The sequence below is a fragment of the Brienomyrus brachyistius genome, chromosome 17 (assembly GCF_023856365.1).
Source record: "Brienomyrus brachyistius isolate T26 chromosome 17, BBRACH_0.4, whole genome shotgun sequence".
In the NCBI taxonomy this organism is placed as follows: Eukaryota; Metazoa; Chordata; class Actinopteri; order Osteoglossiformes; family Mormyridae; genus Brienomyrus; species Brienomyrus brachyistius.
The window spans coordinates 9865974-9887007 of NC_064549.1; the positions used below are offsets into that span (position 1 = coordinate 9865974).

Here is a 21034-nt window from a genome sequence, read left to right on the forward strand (position 1 = left end):
AGACGTACGTCTCCGCGCCTACCTTGCCAGACTATCTTCAGAAACATGCCACTTTCATTCCTAAGAAATAAGGGATACCCCCCCCAGAGAAGTGGTCCCCTACAATTACAAAAAATGATGGAGCTGCAATGCAGGGCATATTGCACACGTAAAATATGGGACAGGCTGCAACTCTGATCTGATAGGGGAATTTCACAGTGTCCTCAACATTTAAAGAGCGTTCGTACAACTTCTTTAAGTTATACCAGTGTTTCCTAAACCAGTCCTTGGGGCACACTGGACTGATCCACATTTTTGTTTTAGCCCAGTTCCCGGAACATCTGACCAAACAACCAGGAGCTCTCAATACCTTACAGGTGTGCTGGGAACCGTGGATCCATCCAGTGTTCCCCGATGACTGGTTTGGGAAACACTGGGTTATACAATTCGGAAAATCAAATAATGACATTGTTAAAAATGAAACCAAAAAATAAGCCATCCATCACTACAAACTGTTATGTTCAGAGATGGTAGCTGGGAGGGGGTTGGTGTTTCGCAGTGATGGGGTGTCCTCCTTCAGTACCTGCAGCAGGTGGGCTCCTAGGTGCTGCTCAAACATGTCAGTGGCCAGGGAGCGTGAACTGCGGTGCACTGCGGAAAGAGACGCAGAAGGAATGCACAGGTTAGGGAAGCACTTCACCTTTAACCTGTAAGCATCCCGCACAGACTTGGTACTAATTGGTACTAATCAGAACTTCAATGCTAGTCTTTAGAGCCTACATCTTTTGGAAATTCAGCAGCGTGTTTTGTCTTGATACAGCGCCCTACGTTAAGGTTTCCCAACCCCCGGTACCGGTCTACGGCCAGTTTTGAGGAATGCTACAGAATGCTGGGGACTGCAGAATGGTGGGGGTTTGCAGAGGGGTTGATTAATTTACAAAAATAAACGAGACCTACATATTTTAGAATTTTTACGACACCTCGCGTTCACATTTTGCTTACATCTGAAAAAAATTGGAACGGTCAAACTAATGAAATAACCAATTGTCCCCCTGACCCCCCCCCCCCCCCCAAGTCGTTTTGCCACAGATGAGGGTTTCTACCCAATAAATGCACAGGACCCTCGTTTCTTCTACAATGCCCCCAATTCAGTATTTCAGGCAACATCAACAGGCATCTGCCCAATTTGCAAAAACGGACTGAGCTTTCTCACAACGGGAGACGCACACTATCACGGCCTCGGCATTTTAGTCTGTTTCAAACATTAGACCTTGGCTCGTTAAACCATTGACACGCTTATCGAACAACGTGCTGGAACTGTAAGGCGTCAAAAGGGGCATCTTTTTGGGCGTCGGTCGCTGGCAGTTATGCGCTGTTGCAGGGCTTAGGGACCCAGCAAACTCCCGTTTGTTTGAAATAAAAAAGGCAGTGAGGAAGGCGCCGGGCGGAAGGACCTCTCTGTCGCTCATTGTGTCTCGCTTCTGTATGCGTGTCGAGCCGGGGTCTGCTAGTGCGGACCCGCGCAAACAACACGCACTGCTGTGTGACAAAGCCCAGTGCCTTTGTGCACTGGGGGTCCCCTCACCAACCGCCCCCCAACCTCCCCACAGGAACTGTGCGTGAATATAAATGAGCCACGCCATTCAAAGACCTCAAAGGGGGTCTGGAACGGGACTGGAGCTGTGACTTGGGGAGCAGGACTGGGGGAGGCGGGTGGGGGCAGCCATCCTCTGAGGTCACATGTAGGCTGGCTCAGCGGGCGGCTGACGAGCCTCTAACCCCTCTCCCCCGTCACCAGAGCAGTGTGCTATCTGTATATTTCCTGCCCGTGTTGAGATGAATACCGTCACACAGGTACAGGCGGCAGCCTAAACGACATTCAGCTATGGCTCCTGATTCGTGGATCGTGGGGCTTTCTGAGCTCTCAGATAGGCTGCTGCAAAAGAGCAGCCGTGTAGCCAGCAACAAGGGCAAATGGGCAGGCATCGCTATGCCGGTTTACAAGGGAAAATGAAGAGTCACTGTTAATGGAAGTGCTGGGGGGTCACATGATGGTGATTTCAGTCATATGCAGTTGCACCAGGGCGTCTTCTCAATGAAATCTGAGCTTCTGCTCTCTCTGTTTCCCATTCGTACTTCAGTTTTTATCCGAATTAATGTTATTCCAGAGGTAGATAGGAGAAAGTGTAAGTCACACTCTAATGGCAGGCTTTATCTGTAAGTTTTGTCAACTTAGTTGTCTTTTTCAAATTAAAGCCTGATTGCACCACCTCCTCTTAACTGGAATGCAGCACCAGTGACCCCACCCCCACCGTACAGCTGCTGCTACAGAAATGGACAGGGTTGAAACACATTGACAGAGAGAGAACGACCCTAATCGCCATGTCCTTCTCCCCCTGCAATTATCCTTTCACTCCACTCCCCTTCCACCCCCCCCCGCCACCCCCCCCCCCCCCCCGGCCCCAATCTCATCCCAGCACCCCCAGCTCCTTCTGCGGTCGAACATAATTTGAGTGCAATTAACGTCCCTTAAAAGCCCTCGCCACTTTAAACGGCAGGGAATTATCATGAGGCAGACGTTGAATGGGAGAGAGGAAGACAGGGAAGCAGTGCCTAAAAGAGAGAGGAAGATGGACAAGGAGAGGGAGAGGAAGCCATGGGGGGGGGGGGGCCTGACCAGAACGAGGTGACAGGAACTGGAGAATTAAAGGGAGGGGTGGCGTTCCTCAGGGTTCCATTGGTAACACCTGTAAATGATATTCATGCTTCCAAACTACAGCCAGACTGCTGTAGAGCACAGTCTAATCCGGCGTCACTTCCAGCCAGACGCAAAGTGGATTTAAATAAGACAGGTGCTGTAACAAGCCAGGCCGGTGGTGGAAATGGGACGGAATAAATGAAAGTCATCGGCTCATCCGAAATTATCCCGTCATTTTGCGAAGATTGACATAAGTCTGGGTTGCTCACATAGTAATATAAAGCCATCTCTGCAACCATGCTGAGCAAGATTCCAGCCTAGTGATGATTCCCGTCCTCTGCCTGATGCATGTTGAATATATCTGACTACTATCTATTCTGGATTAATGGTGGGAATTTTGCTTGTTTGTGATTCATGATGGAGAACAGGCCGGCTTTTTTCATTCAGGGATATTTCTAGACGCCTCGCAGTTCTGGTGCACATGTGAATCTGTCTGTACTTGTTTCCTTACATCTTTTTCAGTGCTGATATCCTAGCTGGTTTAGTCACCCTCATTATGTGTGCTAACCGCCCCCCCCCCCCCAGTCCTCACCCCTTCCCCCTCTCCACAAACACATAGAGAGAATAAAAATGCCATAAAGTGCCTCTGTGCCATTCTACACCCCCATCTTCCCCCCGCCCACCTCCCTCCTCCCTCTCCATGTCTCTCTCTCTATCTCTCGCCATGTGAAGGTCATACAATTGATTTTCCTCTGTCTATTCATTTTTCAAGACTGGCCTTAAAACGTGCAAAGCAGACAAAAGGCAGACTGCACCCCCACCTCCGCCAATCTCATGCTCTCCCCCCCCCCCCAGTCTCCACACCCCCCAGAGACCGGGGGTTTGGGGGTGTCCACTGCGAGTCTTTCAGGTTTCTTCAGTGTCAATGGCGAACTTGAGGCTGAATTCCGCCAGTGCTGGCCAAATGACATACCGCATAATTATCAATGGCAAATAAAACTCGCCAATAAACTGAGCGTAATAGTGGAACTTGGAAAATATTTTTGGAAAATGTTTGACCCAATCTTTGTTTGAGAAGACAATAAAGAAACAAAAACATTATGCACACTGCAGTTTCAAAATGGCTGCTAACTTAAATATTATTGTGAAATTCAGCAATCAAAAATAAAGTTTAAACAGCAAAGAAAAGCAAGCTAATGCCTGATGTACCTTTTATTTAAATTACTTCTAGCTTTAATATTGAAGTGATGAAGAACTGCTTGCTTTACATAACATAATGAAGGCACTCACCTTTGCAGGAGTAACAATTCTTTTCTCTAATAATGTCTATAGTTAGATTATTCAGGTTTAAATAAGTGTATAGGTTTGATTTCTTCAGTACCTCCAGCAAAGATGCAATGAGACTATTCTGGTTTTTCAAAAGCATAGTGGCTAACAACATTAGCAACATACTTAGTTGGAACCATACAACGAAACAGTACCATGTAAGATGCTAACGAGAGCTTTTGGGGAAACACACTTCTGGTTGCTTTATTACGAAGCTTCAAAAACAAGTCTGTGAAGTACAATGGCCATTCTTCTCAGCAAGCTGTCCTGCTTCTTCCAGGTATAGCGAGTGTTGCGTATTTTGCCCCATATTTTTGGACATATATTGTGCGTATACATTACATCATTCTTCTGTCATTTACTCCATCTGACACTTTTATCCATAATGACCTACAGTAGCGGGAAGGGCTATAATTTACACATGCATCCTGGTATTTGATCCCGTGACTTTTGTATTAATAGCACAATATGCTACTTGTTGGGCTACAGTATGACACACTATCGCATTTAGTTAAACAATCACCTGTTTCTACAAATCTGTGTTAGACTGCCATGGTGCTTCTTCGTAAGACACACACACTCAGGCTCACACACCTGCAGAATGATGGATTTTCTAGAGGTGTCCGTTTTGTGCTGTGCATATACTCTAGTCGCTGCTCAATTGTTTCTCCTCAGTAATAATAGCAATTAGACAACCCTTGTAATTATGCTCTCCTTGTTATGTCGTTAATTTCTGTAATTACAAATTGGGAAGATTATGTTCTCTCTCTAGTTACAACATCCCTTGGATTTGAATGATGTTGGAAAAAAAAATCCATGGGTGTACTTGTGGTAAAGTAGAATGCTTGGGCAGTGTTTGTTTGTGTAAAGGGACTCAATTGGGAAATAATGAGCTGAATTCAGCAGTGAGTGATACCAGCTTAAGTGGAAGCAAAAATCTTCACATTGAATGTAAAAACCATTTCCTATACATGTAACTTTTTACAATGAACTCGAAAAGCAAAATGCATTTAAAAGCAAACCTACCCTTGGTGCAGTTTGGTCCTCCTTCCAGTAGGGGTCCCCAGGGTGGGTCACCATGGCTGGCGAAGTGGCGCATGTGCAGGTAACTGATGGTGAGCCGGATGACAGATGCCTTGTCCAGCTGACTGGTGATGGCACCGGGCAGGGGCAGTAACTTAGCAAGTTCAAAGAATTCAAAGTTCTCCTTCCCACGTCTGGAGCGTGCGGCATTCCGAGATTTCTCTTTCCGCAGGTTCTGTAAGCTGGATAATTCCAGAGAAAATGACGAATAAGGGAAAACAAGAAGGGTAGAGATTTTTTAATAACAAAAAAAAAAAAAAAAAGCCATTTATGCAATGAGATGAGAGATAACACATCCATTTTCTTTAACTGTTTATCAAATGCAGGGTCACGGTGACTTTGGAGCCCATGCCAGGACACACCCTTGATGAGATGTCAGTCTGTCACTGTTCACCAGCACACTTAAACACTTAATCACGATTTAAGGGCAATTTAAGAACACCAATCCACATGTCTTGGAAGGAAGCCAGAGTCCCAACAGGATTCAGAGAGGATATGCACCCCCCCCCCCCCACACACACACACACACACACACACAAACACAGAGCCAAGGACCGAAATGGACCTATAATGCTAAAGCAGTGAGGCCACGGTGCTACCGGCTCAGTCACAAAGCCTGATAAAATAATAAATTACTGAGTATCTAACAGAAATGTTTCGCGTGTCATTTTGAAGGTTCAACAGCGATCTAAAACAGAAGTAGAAGGTTATTGTTGATTCTCTCTTTCAGAGATAATTATTCAATTAATTACAGCACATTACTCTGGAGGTATTCTAATGTTACGAACAGTAAGGCGTCTCGAATTTACATACACAGAAAATAATATCCTGTAATCACAGCAGCACCTTCATTACAAATGGGGCCTGCATTTGAATTTCATCAAAATGATCTTTTCCACTATGCTTACTTTCCATAGATAGGAGTTCAGTAATTCTATTTCTATGCCTTCATTCCCTGTGCAACACTCTGTATCCGTGATGGAGGGATCAATGGGAGGGTGTCTGTGATACAGCCTGATAGTCTGACACAGTGATTGGACATCGACTTCTCTCAACATGGCTTCAGAGTGGCAGAATTATGTTGTCGTGGTGACTATACAATTTGTGTCCCTTTAGAACAAAGAAACGACGTCTCCAAATGCTTGTATCATTGATTTTAATTCAAGGGCCAGAGGAGAGTGATGACAGATTATATGTGTATATATTTCTGCATTTTCCTGAGCCTGTGTATACGTCCTTGTGAGTGCTTTTTAAGGCCTGAACTTGGTCGGTCCATATGTATCTGTAAATTAAATTTTTTCCCTACATTTTTTCGAAATATTGACTTCACTGCTTCAAATAACGGGCTCTTAAAGAACATTTCAATATAATATGGACTTGGCTCATGGAGAATACAATCAATGGCTTCCCATTGACTTTAAACAGTATTTATATCCTCCAATAAATGACGGGATGTTAATAATTCCAGGCAAATGCAGTTAATCTCCTGCTAATAAAATGGATCTCATTGCCAAGGCGAGGGCAGAACACAAAGACTTGTAATCCTAGCCAATCCGGAGAGAGCAGAAACCCCGCCATTGAACCGGTGGGCAGCCCACACAGTGCAGGCAAAGCTGTTTGAGAGTCCATATCACTAAGTAATAGGCCTGCATGATATGTCATGTTAATATTGTTAATATAGTAATTAATAGTCAGCTGGGTTGAGAACGTCATCAATAAGTGCCCCAAAACATTTCCACTCTGTCTTACGAAACAACACTTGGCAAACTTTGCGATTTCAATGATTGCTCCTTATCAAGATTATCTAGCGTATGTTTTTTTAACAAATCAGTCTGTTAGCGAATAAGAACTGGTAAACAGGCATGGAAATATTTTGGATTCCTTAGAGTCGATATTCAGCAAAAGCGAGTGATTTGTCAGCGCTGCTTTCTGTCTGTTGGCAATGCCACCAACTCGCCTCCTTTTTTTGTCTGATAAATATCGCAGTATTATCACAGAAATTTCAAATATTATAAAGTGAATTTCATTCAATACCGTTGAAGCCCACTAGGTAAGGTGAGGCGGAGGTGTACCAGTTGCTCTCACCATGGTAGGGTCGGTGGCTTGGCCAGAAGGCCCTGCAGGAAGTCCCACTCCACGCTGACGCACTTCCCCTCACCGACGAACGGCATGGTGGCCATCCCAGGGCGCTCTGGCTGCCACCCTTAGTGTGACGTGGGCGCGAGCGGCACTGTGCTGTGGCCAGACCTCCTGCGCGGCGGGGAGGGGCGGGGAAGAGAGTTAGGTGAAGGGAGGAGGAAGATGGGTGAGAATAAGACAAGGAACAAAGGATGTGAATGTGAAGAGGACTTCCTGAACGTTGACTCCCAAGGACTTGAAGCCCCGAACCCCTGCCCCCCTGAACACACACGGTACCCCCACAGTACTTGAAAGGACATGGCCAAACTGTCCATACCGAAATCACACCGTTGTTGGCTCATCTTGCCCTATTAACCCTTCAGAAACATATTGCTCTGTTGATGACTTTCTCCCCTACTGTCTTAAAATTAAGTGATATTGGAACAGTTGTGGAACCACATTTCTAGGGCAAGTAAATATAGATTAACATGGCTGCCAATGGTCCCTGGGTCCCAGTCTCTGTAATATGTGCCTAGAGTTCCCACTTCCCACACCTCCCAGTGCCAGCTGGACGGCCTCCCCATCCCGTCTCCTGTCTCCTCAGCCCGGCTGACCTTTAAAGGGCCAGCGCTGCCCCCGGCATCCTGGTGGCCGGCTGCAGGCGAGGACTGCCCTCTCACCAGGTCTGGGTCAGTGATATTAGCGTGGCCACGCCCTCTACACCCCTCTCATTTAGGTCATGCTGAGGGCCACGCCCACAATAACAGCAGCAACAAAACATGAGAAAACAACATAATTTGGGGGGGGGGGGAACTCCATGTGATTAAATAGGAACAAATTTCTGCCAGCACTGACCTCCATATCTAATCTACATCTCTCGGCTTGTCCTCCGATGTTATCTATATAAACATCCCGCGGTCACTCACTGTAATTATTCACTTGATTTCACAGCCCTTATTCAGCTTTTAGGAACTATTTGGCAGTCGGACTCATTTGGCATGAAGGAAATCACTCGCACCGTGCACCAGAACCGGCATCAACCAGCCAATGGCAGCAGCATGTGTTGTTTTTGGACTGTCTTTTGAATCTTTTCTCCCTATTTTCTATGATGAGAAGGTGGGGCTTGATCTATCATAGAAGATCTCTATCTTTTGTCTTAATAGAAAATTGTAAACAGATAGAATAGATAGTCTTGAGAGGAGAAGTGATCAGGCTTTGCCTTTAATGTCCCCCCTGCCTGCTCTGGAGTCCCTGTGCAGCTTCCTCCGGCTAATAAGATGCGGTACCTCAGCTAATAAAAATGTCACAAGTTCCCTGGCACCAGCGCAGGGACCGTGTGTCTGGGCCGCCCGCTCGGCTCGCCGCCAGGCCCTCCCTCCGTCCGCCACGCCGCCGCGCTCCCCGTCATTTAAATAGGCGCATCGCGATTTGGCTCAATTACCGCTTGTTTTCAAGGGGGAATTGTTAATTAGGGCCTCCAGCTGTCGGGGCTTCGTTAGCAAGCCCCGCCTCCCCCCACTTCCCCCTTCCAGCCAGCCCTGGACTGGGAAATGCAACCTGGGGAAGTAAACACGTGTGATACGACCGGGTCCCCCTCATCCACATCTCGGGAACGACGCTTCTACATTCCGCCGTTTCCGTACATGTCCGCTGAAGCCAGCAGGTGCGTCGACTGATGTCCAAAATTGGATTTCCATCCTCTAAATGACTAGGACATTCAGTGGATCCGCAGTGCACCCTGATCTTCAGGTATTACAGAATTCAGCATCAGCAAGCAATCCAGCCGTTTTCTGCTCGTCCTATGCAGGGTCATAGGGTCCGGAGTCTCTTTTGGATGCTACCTGTTTCGGAGAAACCCAGGACAGGACGCAAAAAATCTATCCAAAGAGCTCCTAGCAGACTGGGTTGCCTTTGCAAGGCATTCACAGACATTAACAAGTAGTAAAGCTATGCTGTCAGTAACCCTGTAGGCAACAAAAGCCCCTATAATTGTACTATATTGATGTTCTAACATATGCGATTTGCATGTATTACATATAATCCAAATCTGGTTGCTCTGGACCTACTGAGCGAATATATTTAAATTTGAATTGGCTGTAGATGTTTAGTCTAAATTGGCACTGGCACTGAAAATGATATCTTACTGTAGTTCTTTGGTATGTGCCATTTAATAGACTTTATTTTTAATCCCTTTTAAATACATTTCTGAAAGGCAGTTTGGTCTGAAACTGAGAAAATGCTCCTAGCTTTGGACCCAGCCAAAATTGGTTCAGCGATGTAAATCGGACCCAAGGATCCTTAGAATCCAAGTTCCGGCACGTCTGTGAATGCAGAGAGGACTGGAGCAGAGGAAAAGGGGACCAGGGGGATCCCAACACTGACGTTTCCGCTTTTAAATCACTGTCCGACAAAAGCACACGCATCTCACTTGCACGATGCAAATTAAAGCAGAACCTCTCGGACTGCAATTAGAAACAACGCGCACGTATACATCAACTGGACTGAATTTTTTTTTAAAAAGCACATCAGACTTAACAGCATGGTTTAGGAATTTAAACACAGTTACGTTTCGGGACAAATATTTTTAGAAGCTTCTGTCCAAAATACACAATGTGACTCCTGGATTGTCTGATTCTGCTCCGGCGCTGCAGCACGACTGAAGCCCTTATTTGGGAGCAGGAATGTAGAAAACGCTCCACCTCAATCGAGGCGCGCCCCGGCTTTCCATCCAGCCACGCTATTCATTATCCGCCCGAATCAATAAAAGCAGCGATTAAATCCGCATTAACCTCTTCCTTCCAAAAAAGGGAAGCCAGAGAACTATAAAACTTGATGGAGATCTCGGCTGTTCCTCAACCTCCCCGGCCAGGAGAAAATGAGATCTAGCCACTGATTGATTTGCACATAAATGGAAAGAGATGAACTGTTGCCTAAGATGTTGGATTTCTGTGATTATTATCACTGGTAATGATTGATAACGTGGACGCTCAATGCGGGGGTGTTATTGCTCATGTAGCCAGCTGATAGCGTTCGAGTTTCGAGACACACAGAGCTGCATTTAGCATCTGTCCGGAGGAAGAGCGACGGCTCGTTCGGGCATGAAAATGTAAACGTGACAGTGAGCATCCTTCTGGCTGATTACGACTGACAAATTGATACCAACTTATTGACTGGGGAAAATAACATGTATACAGGTCGTTGTGTGTAGGCACAGGGCAGGAGATGGGTGTCATCACATTGGGGAGACACTGTTGTTCAAGAACAGGCCGTGTCCAAATCTGTCCCCCCTCCCCCAACAACATCACCTTCAGCCTTTTTTCAACCAATAACATCGCAGCCCTCATGCGCTTCGATGTACAGTAAACGAACAGAGACACCTAAGGATTTGAAGTTGCTGTTACCTAAGCCCTGTGTGGGAGTGTGTGTGTGTGTGTGTGTGTGTGTGTGTGTGCATGTCCTCTACCTGACAGCTCTGTGAGTGGCAGCAGAGGTTACGTAAGGAGCCACAGTGGGTCAGGGTGGACAGGCAGAGTGGAGACGGGGTCAGCGGGGTGTGAAACAGAGCAGGCTGACGCTGACACTCACGATCAACCTCCTATCTGTCTATCTGCCGGCTGCTGGAGCCGTCGGTCTGGATCACACCGGTCCGCTTTCTCCTGTCCTGCCTCTGATCCTGCCCTTCACCCATGCATTTTTTCCCCTAGTACATCCAACACATGTACACCTCACGGTTAACGTCAGCCCTGTCAAACCCACTGTAAGAAATCCAACGGACACATCAAACATGCAGATATCTCCTGGGTCCCCAAAATAACGGGAGCGCCCAAGATAGAGGCGGCTTCATGCTTGGCAAGCGAAAACACACCCAGCCTAAAAGTCATTCGCGATTCCAGATCCTGACTCAGGACCTACGCAGCTGGTTCTAACATTAAAGAACCTGTAGATCGGTTGCCTCTCCTGCATCTGTATTCACATACTTTGACGGTTCGCCGTCTGTCAGCTCATTAACCTTTGCCTTCTACCTGCAACCATTTAATTCCGATAAAGACGCCATCAATTTCATGATAAATAGAAACACGCATTTGCTCATCGAATCCCGATGTCCCGTTAGCTTGTTTTAAAGCTTTTCTGCTTAAAAGATGAATGACCAACACATGCAGTAATATATTAAGCGCTTTCCTCTTGTCTCTCTGTACAGGTCTTGGTAAAAGCTAGTGGTTGCTTGTCACCCCTTACTTGGAACCACCTGTTAGTGCCATAAAAGAGATTTAGATTGAATCATCTCAAAGGTTTGCTAGATTATCACAGCTGTCATATGAGTTTGATGTGTGACACGTAGATTGTGCAGAACTTACTAGTATGGGTTTGCCTCCAGAAGGAACATCTCGGACCTGCAAGGGCGGTGATGTATCAGTCCCACAGAATGCTCTGATCTTTGACCACGACCTGCTCCGCTCAAGTTGCTGCCTGCTCAGAGCTTATCAAAGTCACATTGTAGCTTGCAGCGATTCGCAGCGACGAGAACAACGGACGCCCGGAATTATCAGTCACGGGTCGAGAAAGAAAGACGCCAACTTGGCGAAAGCGAGGCGGCACCGGGCAACATCAGACTAAAACAGGAGAGAATATTCCGGGCCACAGACGCTGACGTTCGAGGTTTCCACTTTGTCACCCAAGAGCAGACGCGAGAAAGCAAAATCTGACAACAGTAACTGGGGTTTTCGAAAGGTTCCAGCTTAGTTTGCAAAAAAAGTGCTTAGTGAAGTTGCATCTTCGCTTATATTTTCCTTCGGTCAACACAGAAAATGAAAAGACAATATGAAGGAAAATAAAAATCGGAGTAATGAAGTTTTCATGGGAGGCGTGTGAATGAATTACTCTTAATGGTGATTTGCCAAATCTCATATAAATAACCATCATATTGATTTCACACTGATTGTACGATATACGACCTCTGGTCCCATTTTCGCTCTGTTCTGGCAAAACAAAACCTTTTACCCAAAGACTCAACGGAAAGCTAAAAACATCTAAAACTGTCCTGCTAGCAGGCAGTGAAACATCGAACAGCCAGCATGCACTGTCACTTTGTGGATGGTGCTCGCTTTACTAAGCTGCTGCTTTAGAAAAACACAAAAACACACTTCTTAAACACAAAAAGGGCTCTGAGTGCAGTCCTACATAAGCTGCTACAGCCCATGTCTGGTACAGCGAGGTGCCAAAGCATCAGAATAATGCTTCTGGCCCTGTAAAATCCCTCAACACTGTGGTAGTTACACTGAAATGTTTACTGACACGACGTTAATTACTGAAATGCTCCACAAACAATGCAGCACTCTGGGAAAACCCCAATTAACACTGCAGCGTGGGAGATGTCAAAGTGTTTTGCATGAGAGAGCCATGCAGGGGACCGAAAGTCGGCGTATCCGGATGTGAACTCACCTGCTGGGCATGTCCAGCGCCGAGCTCCTGCTGCTCTGAGGTGTCCCCCCCTCCCTAGGACACTGCTAGTTGCCCACCCCTCCCCACCCACCCACCCCAAGACTCCCCGTGCAGCCGATCGCTGTCCCAGTCCCGGACCGCGGACACGTGCTCACTCGGGGCACGGTCACGGACCGTGACCCCACCCCCCCGCCCCCCCCCACCTCCACCCCCCCCCCCCCCTCCCTCCCTCCCCACCAGTCTCAGGAAAGTGGCGACCGGGCTGGCACGCACTGCATGTGTGTGAGCGCGTCTCTGCGCGTGTGCGTGAGAGCGTCTGTGTGTCCTCTGCCTGCTGCAAATGTCCGGCGCGGGAGGTCCTCCTGCGCCTGAGCCTGGGTTTGGCAGGCGCCCGCTGTGACAGTGTCCCTCCTGCAATTGCCCTCACTCCCAGGAGACCCCGCTGCTCGTCATGTCTCCCTGGGAAAGCACTGGCCGTCTGTCTGCTCTCCCTCCCTCTCTCCACAATCACTAGTAAATATAAAAGGCATGCTTGTACTGCTCCTGCCCAGGTCTCTCTCTCTCTCTCTCTCTATTGCTCTGTCTCTCTCTTCCTCTCTCTCTCTCTCTCTCTCTCATTTACCCCTCCTCCTCCAGCCTCTTGCTCTCTCTTTCTCACTGTCAAAGCTGCCTTTCAAATGCTGATTAGCACCCTGGGTAAAAGAGAGAAGAAGAGGTGGAGAGAGGGAGGGGTAACGTGACTGAAAACAGGAGAAGATTCCATCACATCCAAACATATTCGACACTGTTTCCACTTCCCTCTCCCTCTCTCTCTTTATCTCTCTCTCTCTCTCTCTCTCTGTTACACGCACTCACAGATCATACACACTTAAGCACTTTTAGCAAGCGCAAACAGCAAGTCAACTGGCAAAAATTTTTTATAAATAAACTAATAAATTAAAGCAGGAGACTCCATGTCGAGAAAACCAAATACGATCACAAATGCCGTTCCATCATTCCGATCCCCCTTGTTCATCCTTTTCTCCTTCCCTCCCTCCCCCTCTCCTTCATTCATTCCCCTTGCCCTCAAACACTACTCAGAATATTGATACACCCTCCTCCCCCCTCCTCCCCCTATCATTCACTCTCTCCGCTGAATACTGATGGGTCGTCTGCTCCGTGTCTTGGGTTCCAAGTTCTCTTTATTTCGACTGTTGCAGGAAATAATAAGAAATAAACGACATGAACGGAAATAAGCAAAGCCGAAGTGATAAGCTATGGTTAAGTGCAGCTTCAGGTCGTTCGAAGCTGGCAGCAGCTGAACCAGACCTGGAAAAGTTGCGGATACAGTCGTGCTCTTGGATCTGCAAGACTTTCGGGAATGAGAACAGGCTGAGAGTATTAAGGGAGGAAGAAAAGACGCAATCTAGTCGTGCGCGGCCGCGTGCCGGAGAAGCAGCGGGTATCCGACCCCAACACCGGGGTCAGAATGCCCTGGCAGTGTCCCGCTGTGGGGGCTGATTCTCAGGGAGGGGGTCCACACAAGCTGGATGTGAGACTTTTTCGCTCAGATACTCTGTCTGGATCATTGGCAAAAGGTGGGATAAAATGACAGGGATGAAATATTTACACTCCATATAGACGAAATATCACCAGGACAATTTAAAATCAATCCTAGAAAAAAAATGACATCCATCTTCCATAACTGCTTTCCCAGTATAGGATAGTGGTGAGTCTGGAGTCTATCCCAGAAAACACAAGGCACACACACATACACCCTAGGAGCAAAATAAAGGCCCCAGTCCATCTATACTTGGGACATCGAGAGCCTGTAAACTCACAGCACTAGGAATCGCACCCCCAATACAAGCCACAATACAAGCCACTGAGTCACCCAAATTTACAGATGATGTATGGAAAATATACATATGTATGACAATATATTACACGGACTGTATTACAAATCAGTTAAATTTGTCTACAACGTTATAATAGCCATATTTATATACAAATTATGTAACGTTATATATTAGGAAATGTAATATATATACAATTATATAAAGGCACGTGTAATTTATGGCTTGTATAATGAGACCCCTTTTGTCAAGTTTGGTGTGAAGGACAGGCCACGCTCTGCTTTTCCCGCTACCAGCCCATCAGGCTCACGCGTGCTGGGCCTCATCTATCACCTGGTCTGCGGGGCTAAGGCTGTAATTACAGCTCTCAGGGCTGCTGTGCTGTGCGTGCTGTGCGTGGCAGTTAAACGGAAGCACGCCGGCTAATGCCAACCTCTGCTCTGCCTGTGTGCGCAGGGTGTGTGTGCAGGGTGTGTGTGCAGGGTGTGTGTGCGCCGCGTGGATTTCCATGGCTGAATCCAGTTCGCTGTCACGGTACCAAAGACATGCGGTCAGGCAGACTGGCATCTCTAAGCAGCGTGGCCAGAAATGGACTGGCATCCCGCCCAGGGTGTCCCCTGCCCCGGTTCCTCAGGCTCCCGGGTATGGACTCCATACTCTCTGTGACTCTGGATAAGCTGTTATAGAAAATGGAGGAGTAGATGGATTTTTTTTTGTTTGCACAAAGCCGTCCTCCATTATCGTTAACCCCGAGTCTCTGCCCTTAACAATCACGCCACTGGGCATCCACCATGGCAACCAGCAGAGGTACCCTAAACCTCCCAAAGCAGACAGCAGAGAGCAGCCCTGGCTGGCACCCTTTCTGCACTCCAGGAGAGCTGCTGACACATGCTGTGGACCCCTGCCAGTTGATACCTGGGTGTTTAACAAGGCCGTAACACCTTAGGGTCTCTTGTTAGACACGTAGGCAATCCCCTCACTGCTCACCCCTTTCCTGAATGGGGTACAGATGTGTGAACCCCCTTCCTGCATAGGCTACAGATGTGTGAGCCCCCTTCCTGTGTGGGCTACAGATGTGTGAGCCCTCTTCCTGCGTGGGCTACAGATGTGTGAACCCGCTTCCTGCGTAGGCTACAGATGTGTGAGCCCCCTTCCTGCGTGGGCTACAGGGCTACACATGTGTGAGCCCTCTTCCTGTGTGGGCTACAGATGTGTGATTCCCTTTCCTGCGTGGGCTACAGATGTGTGATTCCCTTTCCTATGTGGGCTACAGGTGTGTGAGCCCCCTTCCTGCATGGGCTACAGGGCTACAGATGTGTGAGCCCTCTTCCTGCGTGGGCTATAGATGTGTGATTCCCCTTCCTGCGTGGGCTACAGGTGTGTGAGCCCCCTTCCTGCGTGGGCTACAGGGCTACAGGGCTACAGATGTGCGAGCCCTCTTCCTGAGTGGGCTACAGATGTGTGAGCCCTCTTCCTGAGTTGGTTACAGATGTGTGAGCCCCCTTCCTGCATGGGCTACAGATGCATGGGCTACAGCCCCCTTAGCATTTCCTAAGGCTCAAACAGGAAAGGGAATAAACCAGGGTGTATTTATAGCATAGCTAGAAACTCTGCCCCCCCCCCCCCCCCCAATCTCCCAGGTATCCATGTCTCTACTGCATACCTGCTTTGGGTCAGGGGTCCCACAACACAGAGGTCACATGGGGGCGTCAGAGTTCGAGTCTAGAGTCCGATAGAATGAGATAGAAATTAAGTTAATTTTAGAAAGTTTCCGGTGTTTATCACACTCTTAAAGCGACAGATGCAGAGGACAGATGTACATCTGGGATTTTTTTTCCCATTTTCGCATGAAGGAGGTATCCCTGTCTCTCTCTCTTTCTCTCTCTCACAGTCTGAAACCCGCCCTCCCTCTCCCCCTTTCTCTCTCTTTCTCTCTCTCTCGCTCTCCCTCCCTCCCGCCTATTCGATATTCCAGCCTTGTCCTCCTGCGGTCTCCAGCACAACTTTTCTGTCCTGGGTTCCCGATTTCCCACCCCAGTGCTGTGATCAAAGCCCGCAGGCCGGCATCGCCCCAGGCTAGGGAGAGAGGGACAAAGGGGATGAAGAGGTGGTAGGGAAAAAAATGTAAAGAGAAAAGGCAGAGTAATGCAGGTGCGATTGGAGGGAGCGAGGAAAGAGAAGGCAGAGAGAGCCAGCAAACTGAGTGGCACTCGTCACTTTCACACTCGTCACTTTCACACTCGTCACTTTCATGCCGAACGCCAAGCAGCCAGGTCTTATCTGAAGGCAACATAGCTACGTCCTTGAAGCCTGGTTTCGCTCACTACTTTCCGAAAGAATTGACTCAGCAGGAAGTAGAATCACACTTGATGATAATCCAGGGGGGAATAAACTAAACCATTGGCAGTTCAAACGTCTGGTTTTGTCTAGTTCCTGCCATTGTTCCTGTTTTCAGCCTTAATAATCTATTTCCTGGTGATACACTTAGAGTCTCTCCTTACGTTTAGCTGAGGGAGGTTGGAGCTGAATCCTGGTATCGATTTGGCCCACCATCCAAAAAGTACAGCAGGTTGCTGGCTAATTATCAAAAAAATAAGCAAACTAGAACCTATTAAGGAATGGTCTAAGGTAGGTTATCAGACACTGTTACCCCAAGTAACATACATTTCATGAAGCAGGATAAGACTGTCCAGGGAGTAATTGAGGATTAGGGGCCTTACTCAGAGGCCCAACGGTAAAATCATTCCGCTGTTTCTGGGATTTGAACTGCCAACTTTTGGACCACAGACACAGCGGTCTAACCTGCTGAACCTCACCCCCACCCAGTGACAGAAAAGGAGGGGTGTCTGTAAAACCCGGACGCAGACATGGGGGGGTGTATCATCCCTGCAGGGCTGAGGCCAGAGATGACAGTAGCACCCAATCAGCTAACACATCCCACTAATTATCCCAGGCAACTTTAATGCAAGAGCATATTTTTTACTGGCAATTTATTACAATTATCAGTGCATATCACAGTAGGTACTAACAATTAAAAATCACAGCACGTGATGATTATACTTGATCGGTCTGTGCTAAAACCCAATCTCCAGTCATCTATACCAAAGACAGAAACTCTAATAGCGCTTCTCCACTGGCATGCAGGAACCAGGCCGTACCCAACCCGGGTCACGAAGGGACACTAATTACAGCACGGTTCCAGCTTGCATCGATTTTCCACTGCAGACAGGTCAGCTCAGTAAAGGCGTTCGAGAATTCGGAAATGCATCAATACATCACGGTGCGCAATACTATTAATAATGAATAATATATAGAATATGCCCTTTTTCCCTTCAGATAATCCATGGATATCAACGCAGATCACCGGTCTCTATGCATTTTGATGAATCAGATGGTGGTATGGCGCAGGTATGGCTCACATACTCTGAAATAGAAACTTGTCCTTTCATGCTTTGGCTTTGGTACGGCTTGGTTCTTGGTGACAGTGGAAAAGCACCGTAAGTGCATCACGCACCTGCCAAAGCCCCTGGACAAAGCAACTAGCGTCACTGCGTAATACATGAACCGCAGCTAGTGATCGGACTGATTCCTCATATGAGCAAAATCCTCGCATATCAATCCGAGCCTACTGAGACCCCTCAAAGGCAAAGCAGGTGAGTTTTCAAATGACGGTTTCAAAAGAGGGCTACAGGCAGCTGGGATGGGGGGGTGCAGGGACCAGGGGATGACAGACCCTGACTTAAAACAAAGGCACAGGCCTGTAGCCTTAGGGATTTATAATGACAGGTGAGCAGGCCCAATCAGACAGCAAACGTCACTTTGACAAAATCTGTATACACCTGTTATAAACTGGGGGGGGGGGGGTATTTTGGCACTAATTTGAGTAATGAATAATGCAAACAAGATACATTTTTTTACTTTAAATACATAATTCGTATATTTCTGGCACTGAAATATTAGTAGTTAGTAAAGATGCTTTACTATAATTCTAAGAAAGTTTCATTTGAAAAAAAATACATCTTTGCTAAGGCTGACAAGTCTTTAATGGGGAAAAGTCATTCGACTTTCTCTGGGCAGGAGGGCAGACAGAAGCGCGTGACAGAGAGACGGAGGGATGAAATGGGGATGACAAATTCGGATGGAGGTGGAGACGGGATTAACAAAATGAGTGGGAAAGAGGGAAGACAAAAGATGGCGAACACAGGGAAAAACACGAGGGCCGACAGGCACGGGACAGCCAACGAAAGGTGGGGCTCTGGCATTAGGCTGGTGAAATAGGCCTCAATTTTATATAATAATTGAGAATAAGGCACAGGTGATATGAAAGGAGTGGAACCCCACCTCACTTTGCCCTGCCAGCCTCTATCATGTCCTGTATAGCAAACAATCAACTCTACTGCTTGGCAATTTCCAAAGTTCTTGGTTGGAGCTCTGATGAGGGAACATCCATCTGTCTCCCATATGCACTCTACCAGCACAGGATCGCGGTGGGCAGACCGCCTCCCTCAGGGTGTACAAGGCAGGAATCCATCACAGGACACACAATCTGCCAGTACAAGCCATTTAGAAACAAGTCAACTGCAGGCACGTTTTTGCAGGAAACCCAGGGAGAATATTCAAGCTCCAGAGGGGATTTGAACCCCTAACTTTGGAGGGATGAGTTAACATTGCCACTAATTATACCACGGTGTTACCCTTAAGGAAGGGTGGAAATATGATGTAAATGACCTCACATTACAGCAGTAGCTGTCATGCTAGAATGGTACAAAGATACATTACAATGTAGTGGCACCTATTTCCAAATGACAGACCCTCTAAAACCTCATATAAATTGAAATATACTTAACATACTGTGTGTTTGGATTACTTCTTCTGCCTAGATACAGTATTCTGATGGTGCCACAATGCTTCTGAGAAGTTTTATCAAGGCACGGCTCTCATCCTGGCTGAAGCAATGACAGAAACAAAGGACAGCAGTTGTCAGTTTTACATAGGCATGGTCACGCCTGCGTTAAGTGGGCTTCCCAGACTCATTTTGTTTTTTTTAGAGGATTTTTGTTGTGTTTCATAAGCAGCGATTTGGTGAACCGAGAGGGAGCCTCACCATGTGAGTTTGGGAGGCCCAGCGGTGAGCGAGCCCCAATAGCCTCAACTCCGAACGTTTGGCGGCGATGACACTTACTGTGGGTTAGTCCGACTGGATGTGCAGCTCAATCCATTTACACACAAGACTATAGCAAATGAAACAAAGCCTGACAAATTTCATAAAATAATATAAAGCCCCTCTTTCATTTTAATGACCTACTGGCGTGAGTGTGCTGTACCCACGTGGGGAATCCTGACGGACAATTTTAATCAAAATGCAATTTTTACCACGGACATGGTATTTAAAAACTTAGTTTTTTTTCCCTCAATCGGAGTGTTTTGCCATGGACACGGTTACCCGTAACCAGATGGGATGGCGATCGCTGGCTGCAGCTCCCCCTGATAGACTTCACCATAATCTATGTAGCAGCACTGCAGTTCGAGTGGTGTAGTGAAACTGTAGAGAATATCTGAATTGAAACTGTGGAGATTATCTGGATTCTTTTGGGCTGGCAGCTCCCACTGTTATAGATAAGCCTATTCTGACATGAACAGACCGACTAACAGAAGAAAATTTACTGTATAGAGATACACAAATAGATATAAGTGCCGACAAAGTACAGAGGTGGAAAACTCGACTAAACGCAGAGTTTCCATCTGTCAGATCCTCCGTGCCAGTTGTTTTCTGACCTAAAGCGTAGCGTCCGTGTATCAAAAGCGAATCTTCAGCATAATCCCATTGCTGTTTTACAGCGTGCCCACATCTCTGTAACACTATCATTGAAATGTGCCTCCTCGGATTTCATTTAAGCCTCCGAATAGGTTGAGAGGAGCAATGTCTGCAGTAGGCGGGCGGGGGGGGGGGTGAGGGTTTGTGGGCTGTAACCATGACCCCAACCCTTGGGCCTCTGGAGGAATTGGGGTCTATTTGTATCCAGACGTGACTGCCTGGTATTACAATACCCCCCCCAGCCTCCCCCGTTCTGACAAAGACCACTAATTATAAATAAATTAAAAACACGACAGGATAGGATAGGGGGGAGGGAGGCTGTGTGTCAGAGAGAGAGAGAGAGAGAGAGAGAGAGAGAGAGATCGAGGGGATGAGGAAGTACTGGGGGGGGTAACAGAAATCCAGGTGGGGGGGTGAGGAAAACAGATAAGAAATAAAGAGGAAAGTGGCAGAGGACAAAAGTGGAGAGAATGAAAGAGACAGAAAGAGAGGAAGAGAGGAGACCTGAGACTAAGCGAGTGGAACGTAAAGATGCTGCAAACCCGCCGTGTGGCCAACGTGCCGATTGGGGCAATTATCAGATCAAGACGGACGGAAGGAACCGGAAGCTAGAAAACCTGCTTGGGTTTTCAGCGCCGATTCCCAAGAATGAATGGACAGTTTAGTCAAAAACAGACTCATTTTACAACACATGTAGAACTAGAAGCTGATTTAGTTATTTGAATGGAAAAATAGTTGAAA

General features: G+C 47.2%; 1 protein-coding gene and 1 long non-coding RNA gene across 2 annotated transcripts in view; one reads left to right on the plus strand and one right to left on the minus strand.

Moving 5' to 3' along the window:
- npas1 (neuronal PAS domain protein 1) overlaps positions 1-12709 on the minus strand; it is a 25797-nt gene extending 13088 nt beyond the window's left edge. The window contains exons 1-4 of the mRNA XM_048982451.1: positions 12644-12709; positions 7172-7336; positions 5030-5268; positions 563-630 (exon numbers count right to left, since the gene is read on the minus strand). Coding sequence (XP_048838408.1) covers positions 563-630; positions 5030-5268; positions 7172-7266 — 402 coding nt within the window. The 5' untranslated portion in view covers positions 7267-7336; positions 12644-12709. The remainder of the gene's footprint in view (positions 1-562; positions 631-5029; positions 5269-7171; positions 7337-12643) is intronic.
- The window catches only part of LOC125712420 (uncharacterized), an 18520-nt gene extending 822 nt beyond the window's left edge, over positions 1-17698 (plus strand). Inside the window, exon 3 of the long non-coding RNA XR_007383299.1 lies at positions 17623-17698. This is a non-coding gene — a long non-coding RNA (uncharacterized LOC125712420). The remainder of the gene's footprint in view (positions 1-17622) is intronic.
- The last annotated feature ends 3336 nt before the right edge of the window (positions 17699-21034 follow it).